This window comes from Narcine bancroftii, chromosome 5 (assembly GCF_036971445.1).
Source record: "Narcine bancroftii isolate sNarBan1 chromosome 5, sNarBan1.hap1, whole genome shotgun sequence".
NCBI lineage: Eukaryota > Metazoa > Chordata > Chondrichthyes > Torpediniformes > Narcinidae > Narcine > Narcine bancroftii.
In genome coordinates, this window is record NC_091473.1 from 180,384,524 (window position 1) to 180,402,622 (window position 18,099).

An 18,099-nucleotide genomic window follows, 5' to 3' on the forward strand; every position below is an offset into this window, starting at 1 on the left:
CCACACAGATATGGAGAGAATGTGCAAACTCCTCACAGACAGCGCGCAATTCGAACTTGGTCACTGGCGCTGTATTACCCTTGAAACACGTCCCAACCAATTTATCTCCCAACCCACCCCCTCACACCATTTCTGGAGGATGGGAGAAAACCAGACCTGGGGGTGGGGGGGGGTGGGGGGGGGGTGGGGGGGGGGTGGGGGGTGGTGGGGGGAATCCCACACAGGTCACAGGGAGGGAAAAAGGACAAATTTCCAACCGTGGGCTCTCACTGGGAGCGCTGGCGCTGTGAACAGGGGAAGCGCACAGAGATGCTGGAGGAACTCAGCCGGTCTTGTAGTGTCCACTGGAGGTAATGATGAGTACCTAATGACTAAGTGTGAACCAATCCCAAAATCTTCTTCCATGATTCCCCTGGAAGATGGAACTGATGTTCCTCTTCCCAGGGCCCTTTTAACGTTGTCATTAGAATTTGATTCCAATCTTAGTAACTTATTATAAATGTTACCTATTAAAATCCTTGTAGCCGCGCTGTGTCACAGAGGGAAATAAAGATGGAGTCTGACTCAAGTGGCATCCAGTTGCTTGTTTACACATGCACGCACTTTAAATATTCCTCCCAGGAACACCCGTGCGCCATGGGGCAGAAATGATGTCACCTTCCCACCCGCGGTTCACCCCGTGGGCAGAGCCCCTGCTGGTTTCTGACATCAGCGGTTTGCCTGCTGCTTTCTGAGCCGGTTCGAACTGCGCGTAGGTGAGCCACAACGCACTTAGGAGAAGGGTTCAATTGAAAAAAAGTATCAACTGAATCAGGTTGGTACAATGTTGGAAAGTTGGACAGTAAAGTATTCAGAAAATGTCTAATTTGGAAGTATCTACAAAATGTGACTTGAGTCTATTAGATTTAATGGATAATTGTTCAAAAGACATTAAACACCATCTATAAACAAATCTGAAAAAGAAACAATTCCTTTAACTTTCCAAACAGAGAAGGCTCAATCAATTATACACCATTGGAAAAAATAATTAAGAGAAATGGCCCGAATTTTTCTTAAATGTCAAAAACGAGCCCACATTCACCACTTCAGATCTTTTCACACCCCCACCCCTCTCTGTGTGAAGAAGATCCCACTCAGGTTCCCCCTAAACTTTTCCCCTTTCACCCTTAACCCATGTCCTCTGGTTTGTATCTCACCCACCCTCAGTGGGAAAAGCCAACCTACATTTACTCTCTCTCTCCCCCTCATCATTTTAAATATCAAATCTCCCCTCATTCTTCTCCGCTCCAGGGAATAAAGTCTGAATCTGTTTAACCTTTCCCTGTAACTCGGTTCCTGAAGTCCAGGCAACATCCTAGTGAATCTTCTCTGCCCTCTTTCTATCTTATTGTTATTTTTCCTGTAGTTTGGTGACCAAAACTGCACACAATTCTCCAAATTTGGCCTCTCCAAATTATTGTACAACTTTTCCATTACATCCTAACTCCTGTACTCAATACTTTGATTTATGAAGGCCAATGCACCACCCTGTCCACCTGTGCCGACGCCACTTTCAGGGAATTATTTACCTATGTTCCCAGATCCCTCTGTTCTACCGCACTTCTCAGTGCCCGACCATTTACCATGTACAACCTGTCTTGGTTTGTCCAAAATGCAGCCCCTCACACTTGTCTACATTAAATTCCATTTGCCAATTTGCGTCCCATTTTTCCAGCTGGTCCAGACCACTGTGCAAGTTTCAAAGACTTCTTCGCTGTCCACAAAGTCTCTGAACTTAGTGTCATTGGCAAAATTGCTGATCCAGTTCCCCACATTATCATCCAGATCACTGATATAGACGACAAACAACAATGGTCCCAGCACCGATCCGTGAGGCACATCATTCGTCACAGGCCTCCAGAATGAGAAGCAATCGTCCACCACTACTCTCTGCCCTCTCCCGTCCAGCCATTGTCAAATCCAGTTCACTACTTCATGAACACCAATCATCTGAACCTTCCTAAATAATATCCAATGTGGGACCTTGTCAAAGGCCTCACTAAAGTCCATGTAGACAACATCCACAGCCTTTCCTAAGTCAACGTTCCTGGTAACCTCCTCGATAAACTCTATAAGATTGGTTAAACGTGACCTACCTTGCACAAAGCCATATTCACTCTCCCTAATCAGTTTCTGGCTATCCAAATAATTGTATATCCGATCTCCTAGAACACCAGCTTCCACCACCACCCCTGGCAAAACATTCCAGGCTCCCACCACTCTCTGTGTAAAAACATGTCTCCCCTCAACTACTCTCCCCTCACCTCGTACGGACACCCTATGGTGTTTGCTATAGTCACCGTGGGAAACAGGCGCTGAGTGTCCACCCTGTTGAAGCTTCTCGTGATCTAAAGACCATTAAGTCTCCTCTCATTATATTTCCAGCATCGCAGAAGGCTTTTGGAGGTGAAAGTTTATGGGAGAAGGACGTCCAACAGGTAGGGAGCAAAGGAATGAGCCAAGGAGAGAGGGAGAGAGAGTGTGGAGATGTGACATTGAGGCCCTGGGGCTCCCCATTGAAGCATTTGACGTCTCTTGGCCTGTTTTGGGGGGGAGGGGGGTTCTCATTGAAACACTTTGAATGCTGAAAGGCGTGGACAGAGTAGATGTAGAAAGGTTGTTTTCCACGGTGGGAGTGTCCAGGACAAGAGGGCACAACTTCAGGATTGAAGGGCGTCCGCTTAGAACTGAGACGTGGAGGAATTTCTTCAGCTGGAGGGCGGTGAATCTGTGAAATTTGCTGCCATGGGTTATTGGGTGTATTTAACGCTGAGATTGACAGGTTCTTGATTAGCCGGGGCATCAAAGGTTATAGGGAGACAGCCGGGGCAGTGGGGTGGAGTGGGGGAATGGTTCAGTTCAGTTCATGATTGGGGGAATGATTCAGTTCAGTTCATGACTGAAGGGTGGTCAGACTCGATGACCCTATTCCTGTTCCTATTTCTTAGGTCTCAGGACTTGGAACGGTTTTTACTGTAGATTATTTATTGTGAATAATGTTTATTTTTGACAAAAACAATTCATCTTATTGCCAAATTTGTCACTTTTTCAGTTGCTTTTCAGTATTTAGCTTTGCAACTCACCGCAATTGACTGTGACTCACAGGGACACAGGAAGTGAATCTGATAAGAGTGTCATGGGGGTGGAGAGGTTAGAGACATTGTCTGGTATCATCAGAAGATTCATTCTGGGCTCATTACCCACTTCAGTTGCTGTGTGAATGGGGCCCATCCCCAGGGAGGGTCAGTGTGTGTGGGGCCCGTCCCCAGGGAGGGTCAGTGAGTGTGGGGCCCGTCCCCAGGGAGGGTCAGTGTGTGTGGGGCCTGTCCCCAGGGAGGGTCAGTGTGTGTGGGGCCCGTCCCCAGGGAGGGTCAGTGTGTGTGGGGCCCGTCCCCAGGGAGGGTCAGTGAGTGTGGGGCCCGTCCCCAGGGAGGGTCAGTGTGTGTGGGACCCATCCCCAGGGAGGGTCAGTGTGTGGGGGACCCGTCCCCAGGGAGGGTCAGTGTGTGGGGGGAACGTCCCCAAGGAGGGTCAGTGTGTGGGGGTCACGTCCCCAGGGAGGGTCAGTGTGTGGGGGGCCCATCCCCAGGGAGGGTCAGTGTGTGTGGGGCCCATCCCCAGGGAGGGTCAGTGTGTGTGGGGCCCGTCCCCAGGGAGGGTCAGTGTGTGTGGGGCCTGTCCCCAGGGAGGGTCAGTGTGTGTGGGGCCCGGCCCCAGGGAGGGACAGTGTGTATGGGTCCCGTCCCCAGTGAGGGACAGTGTGTGTGTGGGGACCAATCCCCCAGTGAGGGTTAGTGTATGGCGGTGAGGGGTAGAATATTGGGGAATGGTTGTCACTTAGTAAAGTAGACCTCAGGAGATTCAGTAAGGAAAGGGTTTTGCTGGGATAGCAATGGATATGATGGGCCAAATGGCCCTCCTGTCATTGGTACTTGCAATGCCGCTGAATATCCCCCCGGTCCCTCGTTGGGACATCAACGCTGGACTCGTTACGTGGAATGTGAATTTTAAATGAGCCCTTTCATCCAAGTAACTATTCACTTCCTCGTTCAGAACATAGAACATTCCAGCACAGTTCAGGCCCTCCAGCCCTCGATGTTGTACCAACTTCTATATTCCTACCAAAAAAAACTGTAACCCTCCCTACCCCATAACCCTCCATTTTCCTTCCATCCATGTGCTGTCTAAGAGTCTTTTAAATGCCCCTAACATTCCAGCCTCCACCACCATCCCCAGCAAGGCCCTACTGCTCTGTGTCTCCCCTAAACTTCCCTCCCCTCACCTTGTACCCATGTCCTCTGGTGTTTGCTACTGTCACCCTGGGAAACAGGCACTGGCCGTCCACCCTATCTATGCCCCTCAGAATCTTGTCGACCTCCAACAAGTCTCCTCTCATCCTTCTTTGTTCAAGAAAGTCGCAGCTTTGTGAACCTTGCCTCATGAGACTCGTTCCCCAATCCAGGCAACACCCTGGTGAATCTCCTCTGCCCCCTCTCCATAGCTTTCAGATCCTCCCTGCAATGAGGTGACCAGAACCGATCACAATATTCCAGCCGTGGACAATATTCCAGTTGTGGTCTCACCAGATATTTATGGAACTGCAACATGACCTCTCGAACTCAACCCTCCGATTAATGAAGCCCAACGTCTCATCGACCTTCTGAACCCCCCTGTCAACCTGTGTGGTGACCTTGAGAGGTTTGGACCCCAACGTCCCTCTGTTCCTCCACACTGTTATGTATCTGACCATTAACCCTGGATTTGGTCCCAAATCCTCCATCCTGTCCCAGTTGTTTGCATGAGCTCATCACATTTTTCAGCATTTATCCTATCTTCCTTTGAATCTACCCTGACCATGGACCATCCAAACATGTAACGGAACCATCCCCCCCGCTTCACTGTATCCCCTCCTCGCTCCAAGAAGTTTCCCCTTTTAAATCTCTCCCCTTAAACCCCCGTCTCCCCGACCCTGGGGGAGGGGGAAGTCACCTCATCCACACCCCTCTTGGTTTGAGAAACCTTGGAGAAAAGTCCCCGCACTCCTCCTGTCTGCCTGTTGTCCCACGAACATGGTGCTATTAAATATTTTAATTTCTTATTAATTTTAAATTTCAAATTTTTATAATTTAGACATGTAGTGCAGTAACAGGCCATTCCAGCCCACGAGCCCCTGCCATCCAATTAACCTACACTCCCAGTATGTTTCGAACAGTGGAAGGAAACCAGAGACCCAGGGAACGCAGAGACGGGGAGGATGTACAAACTCCTTACAGACAGTGTGGGAGTCGAACCCCGGTCCCAATCGCTGGCACTGTAACAGCGTTGTGCTAACTGCCATGCCAACCATGCTGTCAAATGGAACGTCGGCCTTCAATGCTAGATGGATTGAGTTGAGGAGCAGTGAGGTTCTGCTGCAACTGGACGAGGACCTGATGAAGCCACATCTGGAGAACTGCAAGCAGTCTGGTCTCCTCATTGGAGGAAGGGTGGACTGGTTTTGGAGATGATTCAGAGGGGGTTCACCAGGTCGATTCCAGGGATGAGGGGGTTGGCCAATGAGGAGAGATTGAGCCATCAGGGACTGGACTCACTGGGATTTAGAAGAATGAGAGGGGATCTGATAGAAATGTATAAAATTATGAAAGGCAGAGAAAAGATGGAGGTTGGTAAGTTGTTCCCATGGGTGGGAGAGACCAGAACTACAGGACGTTGCCTCAATATCTGGGGTGGTAGATTTAGGATGGAGATGAGGAGGAACTGCTTTTCCCAGAGGGTGTCTATCTTCCTCAACATTTTATATACCTCAATTAAATCTCCCTTCGTTGTTCTATATCCCAGGGAATAAAGCCCTAACCTGTTTAACCTTTCTCTGTAACTCAGTTCCTGAAGTCCGGGCAACATCCCAGTAAATCTTATCTGTACTCTTTCTATCTTATTGAGATCTTTCCTGTAGTTCGGCGACCAAAACTGCACACAATTCTCCAAATTTGGCCTCACCAATGTCTTTTCTTATTAAAATATTTTTATTATTTTGATCTTAAAACAAAAAAAACATAATTTTGGGAGGCAGGTTGGGCTTATGGTTACAGCGGTCACACTGGGCTTTACAAAGCCAGTGGTCGGGATCGGGACCAGGGTTTGAATCCCATGCTGTCTGTAAGGAGTCTGCACGTTCTCTCCGTGTCTACGTGGATTTTCCCCGGGGACTCTAGTTTCCTCCCACCCTTTGAAACGTAATGGGGTGGGAGATATAGGTTAATGGGGTGTAACTGGGCAGCGTAGGCTCATGGGCCAGAATGGCCTGTTACCTTGATGTGAGTCTAAATTTAACATTTAAATTTGTACACATACAAATAGCATTTGTGGAGTGTTAAGTGTAAATTAACAGATCAAATCAATAAAAAAGGGGTAACAGAAATCAAAAGACACGTCCACAATTGATAACCATGTGAATAATTTTTTCCCAATTAGAGAGAAATCCAAACCCCCATCCCTACTTTATCCACGATGTATGGCAATAAGCACATTTAATAATAAAAAAAGAGAAAAAAAACAAAGGTCAAATATTATATTGAAGACTAAGAAAATGACTCATAAATGGCCCCCTCGGCTCTTGGAATCTTATACATCGAAATATCAATTGAATAATGTTCAAACAGGACACAATGTCTCTCAGACACTAAGCAGGAGTGGGTGGGGCAGCTTCTCCCATCCAAGTAATATCACTCGCCCAGCCAAAAGGGAAGATGAGGATAGAGTTCGACGTTTAATTGAAGTCAAAAGAACATCATCCTTTCCATTTGTTCCCAAAAGAGCAACTAAAGGATTTGGCTCTCAATTTATTTTAGGAATTAATGAAGTATGGAAGACATCTCTCCGGTATTTTTCCAGACTAGGGCAAGTCCAGAACTTATGACTTAGAGAAGCATCTCCTCTCTTACATCCATCACATCAAGAATTCATACTGGATAAATACAAGATAATTTACCTTCGAACATGTACGCCCATTATACAACTTGAAATTGTAGTAAGCAATGACGAGCACAAAACAATGACTTATTGACAAAAATTAAATCCCAAACTTCATCTTATATTAAAAGGTTTAAATCCTATTCCCAGGCATTTTTAATTTTAAATAACAGGGCCTAGCTTAAACATGGTAACGTTTCATAAATAATAGATATTAAACCTCTACGAGAAGGCAGCAAACCAAAAAACTCATCCACAAAGTTCACATTAGGAGCTCCAGATAAATCAGAAGAAAATGCCTCATATCTAAATAAATGAGTATTAGATAAGTTAAACTTTTCAGAGAGTTGTTTGAATGATAGAAAGCTGTTGTCAATAAAAACATTTTCACCAATGTCTTATCTAACTTTACCAGAACATCCCAGTACCTTGATTTACGAAGGCCAATATGCCAAAAGCTCTCTTTATGACCCTGTCCACCTGTGACACCACTTTCAGGGAATTCTGTATCTGTGTTCCTAGGTCCCTCTGTTCTACCACACTCCTCAGTGCCTGACCATTCACCACGTACATCCTGCCTTGGTTTGTCCTTCCAACATGCAATACCTCACACTTGTCTGCATTAAATTCCATCTGCCATTTTTCAAGCAGGTCCAGACCCCTCTGCAAGCTTTGAAAACCTTCTTCATGGTTATATTTCATCTATGTATCAAATATTACAGGATGTTATGTATAAAAAGGGTTGGGATAGATCTAATACAAGCGGATATTGGTTTTATTTTTTCCGAGGATGATTGGTTAGATATTTGTTATGATAGTGTAACTAGATTGATAAATGCATGTCATGCAATGATTAACTATAATTTTTTACATCAATTATACTTAACACCTGAAAAATTAAAAAAGTATGGTTTTCATTAATCAGATTTGTATTTTAGATGTGGTAATACAGTTGGAACTTTTTTTCATGCTGTTTGGTCATGTATACATATACAATCTTTTTGGAAGAAAATTAAATTGTTTTTAGAATACCTGTATAAAATTAAAATAGTTTTAGATCCAACAGTATTTTTATTGGGTAGTTTGCAACCTCTGAAAGGTTTGGGATTAGATAAGTTTCAGCTTGCTTTTGCATATTTAGCTTTATCTGTAGCGAAAAAATGTTTTGCTGGGATGTGGAAAGATACAAATATGATTGATATTAATAGATGGCATAATGAGATGAAATATTGTTTAATAATTGGAAAAATTACATGTTTCGCGTGATAATTATAATTTTTTTATTAATAAGTGGTTGTTATATTCAGAATATTTACATTTAAATTGACATTGATTAGATCTTAATATGTATACTTAATTTTTCTTTAATATTTTTTCTTTTTTCTTTCTTTATGGCTCTCCTTAGGAGAGTTGGCTGAAGGGGGAGGGGGGGTTCTTTTCTTTTCCTTTTTTCTATATATAAAAAATAACATTCATGCTTATGGTTAATTTTTGTATATGTCATATACTATTTGTTTTTTGAATGAATAAATAAAGTTAAAAAAAAACCTTCTTCACTGTCCACAATGCCTCCAATATCATTTACCTACCTTGGTCTGTGACCTGAGTTAAACTCCATCTGCCAGTCCTTAGCCCACATACAGTTGCCCAGTCTGGTTGTTTACAGTTCTTTTTTTTTTCGTGTACAGTTTTTTGCGCTACCAATAAGTAGTCATTCTACCTGGCCCGCAGGAAAAAGAATCTCAGGGTTGTATACAATGTCATGTAAAAAATCTGAAATTTGAACATGCCCTGTCTATCCAGCCATTCTCAACCTTAGGACCCTGTTCAAAGTTTATGGCGCCCATGAAGCAATCAAGTTTAGTTGGTTTCTTCCATATATCTCTCCCACCATATTCATCAAAAACATATTACAAAATTGATTATATAGAGGGCAGTGGGTGTATGGAACGGGCTGCAGGAGGAGATGATGGAGGCAGGTGCTATTGCAACATTTAAGAAAAAAACTGGACAGATTCATGGATAGGGTGGGATTAGAGGGACAGTTGGATGGATTGGTGGATAGGACAGGTTGAGAGGGACATGGGGCAGGTGGGACCAGTGTGGGTGGGAGAGTTGGATGGATCCGTGAATTGAACAGGTTGAGAGGGACATGCAGCAGGTGAGACCAGTGTGGGTGGGAGAGTTTGATGGATCCGTGGATCAGACAGGTTGAGAGGGACATGGGGCAGATGGGACTAGTGAAGGTGGGAGAGTTGGACAGATCCGACTTTTTTTCCAGCTATGTCTCCCTTAGGACTCAACTGAAAGGTTATGGTCCCCCTTCTTCCATACTTCTCTCCTACCGTCTACATAAAAAAAGCATAGAGCATATTTATGTTACTTGAAGTGTGAAGAATTAAGTGTACTGTGGCCTCCAGTGGGGCAGGAGGGAATGCCTTACCAAGACCCAGGTGACCTATGTTTTCTCTCTGTTTCTCTGCCTGGTAGATGTTCTCCAAAAACAGACCATCCGAAACTGCACTAATCTCAACAATTCTTTCTGAAACGTTCATGTTAAGATGGGTGGGGCATCAGAACTACTGTTGATCTACAAAAAAACCACCAACCAACCACAATCCCTGTTGATTTAACAAGGTTCTAGTCACTTGCTGAAGATTTTGTTTAAACAGTGGTTCGAGTTGTGCATGTGACCCATTTTCGTGGCTACAGTTTGCAAACTCTAATGTCCTGAGGGTGGAGAGAGTTTAAACAACAACCTTCACCAGGACGTTGTCGAGACTGAAGGGGATCTAGGGGCTGGAGAACATAGGATATTCCAGCACAGGGCAGGCCCTTCAGTCCACAATGTTGTGCCGACCCATGTGAACCTACTCAATAATCTCCCCTTCCCCCCTCACACCCACAACCCTCCATTTCTCTTCCTGTCTGAGAGTCTTTTAAACGTCCCTATTGTCCCAGCCTCCAACCCCACCCCAGCCACACATTCCAGGCCTCCACCACTCTCTGTGTAAAAAATAACTCATCTCCTCAAAACTTTGCTCCCCTCGCCTTGAACAGTGAGGCACGGTTAATGTAGTGCAGTTACAACGGCAGTAGCCTGGGTTCCAACCCCATGCTGTCTTGAAGGAGTTTGCACGTACTCCCCGTGCCTGCGTGGGTTTCCTCTGGGGGATCAAGTTTTCTCCCACCCTCCAAAAGCATCCTGGGGTTTGTTGGCCAATTGGATGTATTGGACAGCTCAAAGCTCCTAGGCTAGAAGGGCCTGTTACCATGCTGTACATTAAAAAAATGTTCCCTGGGGAAAGGGATGGTGGATATCCATCCTATCTAAGCCCCTCCTAATCTTGTAGATTTTCTGCTGCCGCCCCAGCCAAGAAAGAGTTAACAATGACTTTCCCCAACCCCCTTCCCTTCTGAGCAGATCCAAAGTTCCCAATTTTGGCCTCAGTTCCGTTGTTCACAGTTTCTCTCTCTCTTCCCTCCACTGTCCCACCTTCCTCGTTCAACCAACTCCTGAGGACCTTTGTTTATGCTCAATTTCTCCAGCCTCTCTCATTAATCTATCAGCCAACTTATCCATTTCAGCAACCCTGGGCCTCACCCTCTGCAGATGACACAAATGTTGGAGGTGCTGTGTTTGTCAGAGGCTACCACAGGATCGAGACAGGATGCAGTGTTGGGCAGAAAAGTGGCAGATGGAGTTCAATCTGGATCAGTGTGAGGTGATGCATTTTGGTAGATCGAACCTGACGGCTGAGGACAGGGTTAATGGTCGGATATGTAAAGTGTGGAGGAACAGACAGACCGTGGGGTCCAAATCCATGCACCCCTCAAGGTCACCACGCAGGTTAATGGGAGAGTTAATGAGCCCTATGGGACACTGGGCTTCATTAATAGAGGGATTGAGTTCAGGAGAGGTCATGTTACAACTCCACAAATCTCTGGTGAGACCACACATGGAATATTGTATTCATTTCTGGTCACCTCAATACAGGAAGGATGTGGGAACTGTGGAAAGGGGGCAGAGGAGATTCACCAGGGTGTTGCCTGGATTGGAGAACGGGTCTCATGAGGTAAGGTTCGCAGAGCTGGGACTTTTCTCTTTGGAGCGAAGAAGGATGAGAGGAGGCTTGATAGAGGTCGACAAGTTGATGAGGGGCATAGACAAGGTGGACAGCCAGTGCCTATTTCCAAGGGCGGGATCAGCAAACACCAGAAGATGTGTGTACAAAGTGAAGTTTAGGGGAGACATCAGGGGTAAGATTTTTACACAGAGAGTTGTTGGGGCCTGGAATGCCTCGCCATGGGTGGTGGTGGAAGCAGGAACAATAGGGGAATTTAAGAGACTCTTAGACAGGAACATGGGTACAAGGAAAATAGAGGGTTATGGGGAAGGGAGGGTTTCACATTTTTTTTGGTAGGAATATATGGGTCAGTACAACATGCTGAAGGGCCTGTACTGTGCTGTAGTGTTCCATGTTGTACCCATACCCCCTTTATGGCCCTCCATCTCACAGCGATTATATTTCTTTTCCTGCATTTTCTCTGTCTACCTGTACCCTACAGCATTATCAACCAGATGATTTCCTCAACATCTTATGATCGTGACCACTCCCACCTCACCCAAAAATCCTTTCTTTGCCCTATCAATCTCTTCCCCTCTCTTTACAGCCCTTCATTTCACAGCTATTACATCCTCTCTCTCCAACCACCAGCCTCCATTCATCTATCAACTAGACAGTTCATCAACATCTTATCCTTGTGACAACCCTGACCTCATCCAATCAAAGATATTTCCTTTGTCCCATCACCCCCCCAACTCTACATCTCAGCCTTGACATCTGTGATTTTGCTTTTCTAACTGCTCTCACGTCACAAACTGTCCACTCAAAGAGCCACATCAGTTTGGAGAAGGCCCTTCAGCCCAACTCCTCAGTGCTAAGTTTCCCACAGAAGACAGTCCAGTTTCTCTATGTTTGCCCCTTCTACCAACAAACCTGTCCACATACCCCCTGAACTGATCCAACTTTTCTCACCCTCTCATTTCCCTTTACATGTAAATTGTATCCTCCCAACCACCTTCCTTCACCTTGCCGATAACATATCCTTTATCCTTTCTCCAATCTTCCTTCTCTCCACAACTTAAACTCTCTTTTCATTTTATCTAATTCAGAGACATAGCAGGGTAACAGGCCCTTCCGGCCCATGAGCCCATGTCATCCAAATACCCCAAATAACCTGTACGCTACTGAAGGGTGCAAGGAAACCAGAGCCTCCCCCCCCACACCAGGAAAACCACTCGTAGACACGGGGAGAACATACAAACTCCTTCCAAGACTCAAACTTGGGTCATTGGTGATATAACAACATCTAGTTCTTTGGAGTCAAAAAGGCCCGGTTGGTGTTCACCTGTCACAGTCCCTCTGGTCCACAACACCATCTAAGCTGATCTCTGCTTCTCTCCCCTCCTTCCCCCTCATTTGCTCTCTCTTTCCCTTCCCATCCCTCCCTTTCTTTTTATTTCTCTCACTCCCTCTCCCTTTTTTCTTCTCTCCCTCCTTTCTCTCTCTCTTTGCCTCTCACTCCCTCCCTCTCTGTCCCCTCCCTCTCTCCTTTACTGCCCTTCTCTGTCCCCTCTCCTTATTCTCTCTATTTCTCCCACCCTCCCTCACTATCTATCTCCTTCCCTCTCTCTTTCTCTCCCCTTCTCCCTCCTCATCCTTCTCCCTACCTCTTGCTTCCCCCCTCCTTCTCTCCCCCCTCTCTGGCTGCCCTCACTAACCTGTCCACCTGTATCACCACCAATATCTTACCCCCACATGGCTCTGCCCTATAGATATTCCTCATGTCCCACCCATCTGTTCCACCACCAACAGGTTAAAAAGTCACCAACTACTCTTGGTCTCTTGATCAGTTGCAACATTTAAAACACATTGGTAGGGGTCCATGGGTAGGGAAGGTCGAACTCAGTGGTTCTCAACCTTTTTCATTCCACTCACACACCACTGATCCAATCAGTGCTCTGTGATTAGTAAAGGATTGCTTAGGGTGGGATGTGGGTGAAAAGAAAACATTTGAAATCCCTGTTTTAATTATCCCTCATTGACTTGTTCTGTGCAGGGTTTCAGAACTCCAAACGAAATGTGCCAACGACAATTTTTCTCCAGCAAAATATTTCAGTTACAATTGGGTCTAGAGCAGTGATTCTCAACCTTCCCTTCCCACTCACATCCAACCTTCAGCAATCCCTCACTAATCACAGAGCACCAATTGCCTAGGGATCACTTAAAATGGGATGAGAGTGGAAGGAAAAAGGTTGAGAACCACCAATTCCACAGGGTGATACACGAGCTCAAGCAGATAGCTGAGCCAGTATGGAGTAGATGGGGTGAAGGGCCTGTGCCTGCGCCATATAGATCTATGACCCTGGTGTGTGAAGGAGAGAATGGAAGAATCTTGGGGGGGGGGGGTGGAAAGAGAGATAGGGCTTCATCGTTCATAGATCCACACAGTCCAAAGGTCGATAATCGGTCCTCAGACTAACCCTTTAATTCCTGGTATCTTTCAAGCTGAACCCTCCCCAACTCCAGCACTTCTTTGCTCAAATAAGAAGCCCAAGACTGCACAGAGAGAGGGGGGTGGGGGTGGGGGCTGGGAAATGGAGAGATAAATGGATAATAGATAGAGGAGATAGAGGGATCAAGGGGGATTCCTAGAAACATGGACAAAGAGAGAGAATGCTGGAGAGAGGGGGAGAGGTAGAGGGGAAGAGAAAGATAGAGAGATGGATATATAGACAAACAGAAGGATAGAATGTTGGAGAGATAGTAGAGTGGGAGAGGAGAGAGGAAATGAGACAGAAAAATAAATGATAGATAGACAGGAAAATGGGCAGAGAGGCAACGAACTGGTCCTACACTGACTGGGTCACAGGCAGAGCAATCAATAACAAGAGTTGGGACAAACTGGTACAACCCATTGGTTTGACCTCTGCTGGAAGATTGAGTGCAGTCCTACTCGCCATCTGATAGGAAGGGTGATACTGCATTTGGGAGAAGGGCAGGCGAGGCCCAGAGGCGATTCGTCCAGGTGTTATGTGGGATGGAGAGCTCAGTCGCGAGGAGAGATGGAAGAAGGCTTAGCTTTCCTTGTTTGAGGGGAGGAGGGGGTGGAGTAAGGGGTAGGGAAAGAGATGGGGGTCGAATCTGGAACTGTCTGTCAGGAGCTTCACATTCTGTTCCCCCATTACACCACCATGAAATGCCTTGGTTACTTCGGTGAGATTCATCCTCCAATAATCCCTGCGGGGAAGTTAATAATGTATATGGTGCGACGGGCTTCATTAGTTAGGGGTTGAGTTTAGGAGTCAAGAGGTCATGTTGCAGCTCAACAAATCTCTGGGGAGACCACACATGTTCAGTTCTGGTCCCCTCATTACAGGGAAGATGTGGGAGCTGTGGAAAGGGGGCAGAATAGATTCACTGAGATGTTTCCTGGATTGGGGAATGTGTCTCATGAGCAAGGTTCGCAGAGAGGAGGGAACTTCACTCTGTGTCTAATCCCAGGAGTGTGTGATGGGATGGTGCAGAGGGAGTTCACTCTGTGTCTGACCTTGGGAGTGTGTGATGGGACGATGCGGAGGGAGCTTCACTATGTGTCTAACGCAAGGAGTGTGTGATGGGATAGTGCGGAGGGAGCTTCATTTTGTGTCTAACGCCGGGAGTGTGTGATGGGATGGTGTGGAGGGAGCTTCACTCTGGGTCTGACCCTGGGAGTGGGTGATGGGATGGTGCGGAGGGTGATTCACTCTGTAGTTGACCCCGGGAGTGGATGGTGCAGAGGGAGATTCACTCTGTAGCTGACCCCAGGAGTGGACGGTGCAGAGGGAGATTCACTCTGTAGCTGACCCCAGGAGTGGACGATGTGGAGGGAGATTCACTCTGTAGCTGACCCCTGGAGTGGACGGTGCAGAGGGAGATTCACTCTGTAGCTGACCCCGGGAGTGGACGGTGCAGAGGGAGATTCACTCTGTAGCTGACCCCGGGAGTGGACAGTGCAGAGGGAGATTCACTCTGTAGCTGACCCCAGGAGTGGATGGTGTGGAGGGAGATTCACTCTGTAGCTGACCCCGGGAGTGGACGGTGCAGAGGGAGATTCACTCTGTAGCTGACCCCGGGAGTGGACAGTGCAGAGGGTGATTCACTCTGTACCTGATCCCGGGAGTGGATGGTGCGGAAGGAACTTCTCTCGGTGTCTGACCTTGGAAGTGTGTATGTTGTACTGTATCTAAGACAGAACATTGGTTCTCCTGCTGGTACAACTCACTGAGTGAACATAGCAAAACTACAACATTGCAGTGAAAATGTCCACACATCACATCTCAGATCCTTTATCTCTACGAAAGAATAAAATGAAATCGCCTTCAGAGCACCACACCTCCATTTATCACACCAGACACATCCCTGGGGGATCGCTGGCAAGTTTCCACAACCTGGCAAAGATGGGATTGGAAAGTTTGCTTCCTTGTTTCTCTGCATTAGGGATACATATTGTTGACAAGTTTCCTTTCCTCTCTGCACCCGGTTGAACTGACCCTTCATCTCAATGAAGCTGCCGCCTCCTCCCTCGGGAGGGATGATTCCACCTTTGGTGTTGACCGGGTCCTCACATTGAGACTCGGAGACTGCTGTACCATGTCTCACTGTTGTATCTGGTGTGCGTGTGTGTGTGTGTGTGTGTGTGTGTGTGTGTGTGTGTGTGTGTGTGTGTGTGTGTGTGTGTAGATGGGTGGGTGGGTGTGAGTTGATGTGTGGGTGGGTGTGAGTAGATGTGTGTGTGAGTTGATGTGTGTGTGTGAGTTGATGTGTGTGTGGGTTTGAGTAGATGGGTGGGTGGGTGTGAGTTGATGTGTGGGTGGGTGTGAGTAGATGGGTGGGTGGGTGTGAGTTGATGTGTGTGTGGGTTTGAGTAGATGGGTGGGTGGGTGTGAGTTGATGTGTGGGTGGGTGTGAGTAGATGGGTGGGTGGGTGTGAGTTGATGTGTGTGTGGGTTTGAGTAGATGGGTGGGTGGGTGTGAGTTGATGTGTGTGTGGGTTTGAGTAGATGTGTGGGTGGGTGTGAGTTGATGTGTGTGTGGGTTTGAGTAGATGGGTGGGTGGGTGTGAGTTGATGTGTGTGTGGGTTTGAGTTGATGTGTGTGTGGGTTTGAGTAGATGGGTGGGTGGGTGTGAGTTGATGTGTGTGTGGGTTTGAGTAGATGGGTGGGTGGGTGTGAGTTGATGTGTGTGTGGGTTTGAGTTGATGTGTGTGTGGGTTTGAGTAGATGGGTGGGTGGGTGTGAGTTGATGTGTGTGTGGGTTTGAGTAGATGGGTGGGTGGGTGTGAGTTGATGTGTGTGTGGGTTTGAGTAGATGGGTGGGTGGGTGTGAGTTGATGTGTGTGTGGGTTTGAGTAGATGGGTGGGTGGGTGTGAGTAGATGGGTGTGAGTTGATGTGTTTGTATGTGTTTCTGTGTGAGAGAGTGTTGGTATCTAAATGTATGTTCATGTCTCTGTGTGAGTGTGTGTGAGAGTGAGTTTCTAACGCTCCTCTGACAGCTGCGCCCACAGAAAGCAGAAGTCGGAGGCGCGCAGCTCGCTGCACTGGGTGCAGACACCCGCGCTCCTGCAAGGACTGCAGTATTTCTTGCGGTTTGATTTGGAGATGGTTACCCGTTTCGAGCAACACTTGACACAGGAGCTTGGAGTTGGCAGCAGTCTGCCTCCGGCCCGGCACAGCTCCGCCTGATTGAAGGGGGACATCGGGGTGACAGCATATCCACAGTAGACCCCAATTCGGACTTGACCCTGGCCAACTCTTCCCAAAGTTTGCTGCAAAAGCTCGTTCTCTATCTTTGCGCTGTGACGCGAAGGCAGGAAATTAGTGCAGGAAACCGGATTATTGCGGCCGGAAGCCTCCTGCTGAAATAGATAAGGCACCTGACAAAGCCTCCATCGCTAATGTAAATCGTGCTTTAAATAACCGGCAGCTCAGAGAGGTGGATCGGGGGTGGGTGGTGGTGGCGGGCGTGGGGGGGTCCTTCTTCGAGGAACCCCTCATATCCCACTGCGCAAGGTGGTAAATTCCAATTTGCTCTTGAATTTTCGCTGGAAAATCATGAAAAGGTTTGCAGGATAATACACAATTTTAAAAATAAACATAATTAATGGCTGGACCCAATTCTCGGAGAGTTTGCGCTTGGGACATCATTTTTCAAGGATGCACTGTGGACAGATCCTACTGGGGACGGGGTGGGGGTAAGCAACAGGTTTCTATTCTGTTCTGTGGCCACTTCCATTTCAATTCTAACTGAGTTATTTTTCTGGAAAGTGTTTTTTTTTCCAGTAGTTCCCTTGCCTTCCAACTAGTGCAAAGCGCTATTTGGATTGCGTTAACCGGACACTGGGTTTAACGCGCTCTCTCTCTCTCTCTCTGTCAGCGGTTATGAGAGCGCAGGCTGACAACCGCTAACGGGAAGGAAGGAACAAGACTCGAAAGAGAGAGCGCGGATTGTGAATGTTCATCCAAGCCTTGTGGAGAGTTGTGGGCGTTTGCCGGCGGCGCTCGGCTCCGACCAGCGCTCCGACCAGTTTACCTTGATCGTACAGTCCATCCTGGAGGCTCCGGAGGTTGCCCGGGAGGACCACAGTCTCCTTTACGAAAGCAACCAGACAAAATATTAATCTCTGGACCTACGCTTCTCTTCGGCCAGAGTCGAGAGCATTGCTGTGTTGAACTCCTTCGGCACGCCCGGATGAATAAGAGAAACAAAAAGAAAAGTTTTTTTTTCTGAATTTGGGAAGTGAAGTCAGAGTCGGATGTGCGCTGGTTTGCTATTGGTGGATGCGGAGGTTGGCGGAGTCCCCTTGGAGGAGGTGAGGGTTTTGTGTGCGTGTGGTTGTCAACTCTGTGGAAAGGAGAGAGGTGTGTGTAAAATTGTGTGTGTGTGTGTGTGTGTGTGTGTGTGTGAGAGAGAGAGAGAGAGAGAGCTGTGTGAGAGACAGTGTATGTGTGTGAGAGAGAGGGCAAGAGAGAGAGAGGGTGAGAGA

At 47.1% G+C, this 18,099-nt stretch overlaps 1 protein-coding gene across 1 annotated transcript in view; it reads right to left on the bottom strand.

Moving 5' to 3' along the window:
• LOC138764259 (Friend leukemia integration 1 transcription factor-like) overlaps window positions 1–17,824 on the bottom strand; it is a 91,809-nt gene extending 73,985 nt beyond the window's left edge. The window contains exon 1 of the mRNA XM_069939926.1: window positions 17,646–17,824. Within this exon, the coding sequence (XP_069796027.1) occupies window positions 17,646–17,663 (18 nt within the window). The 5' untranslated portion in view covers window positions 17,664–17,824. The remainder of the gene's footprint in view (window positions 1–17,645) is intronic.
• Window positions 17,825–18,099: the final 275 nt, after the last annotated feature.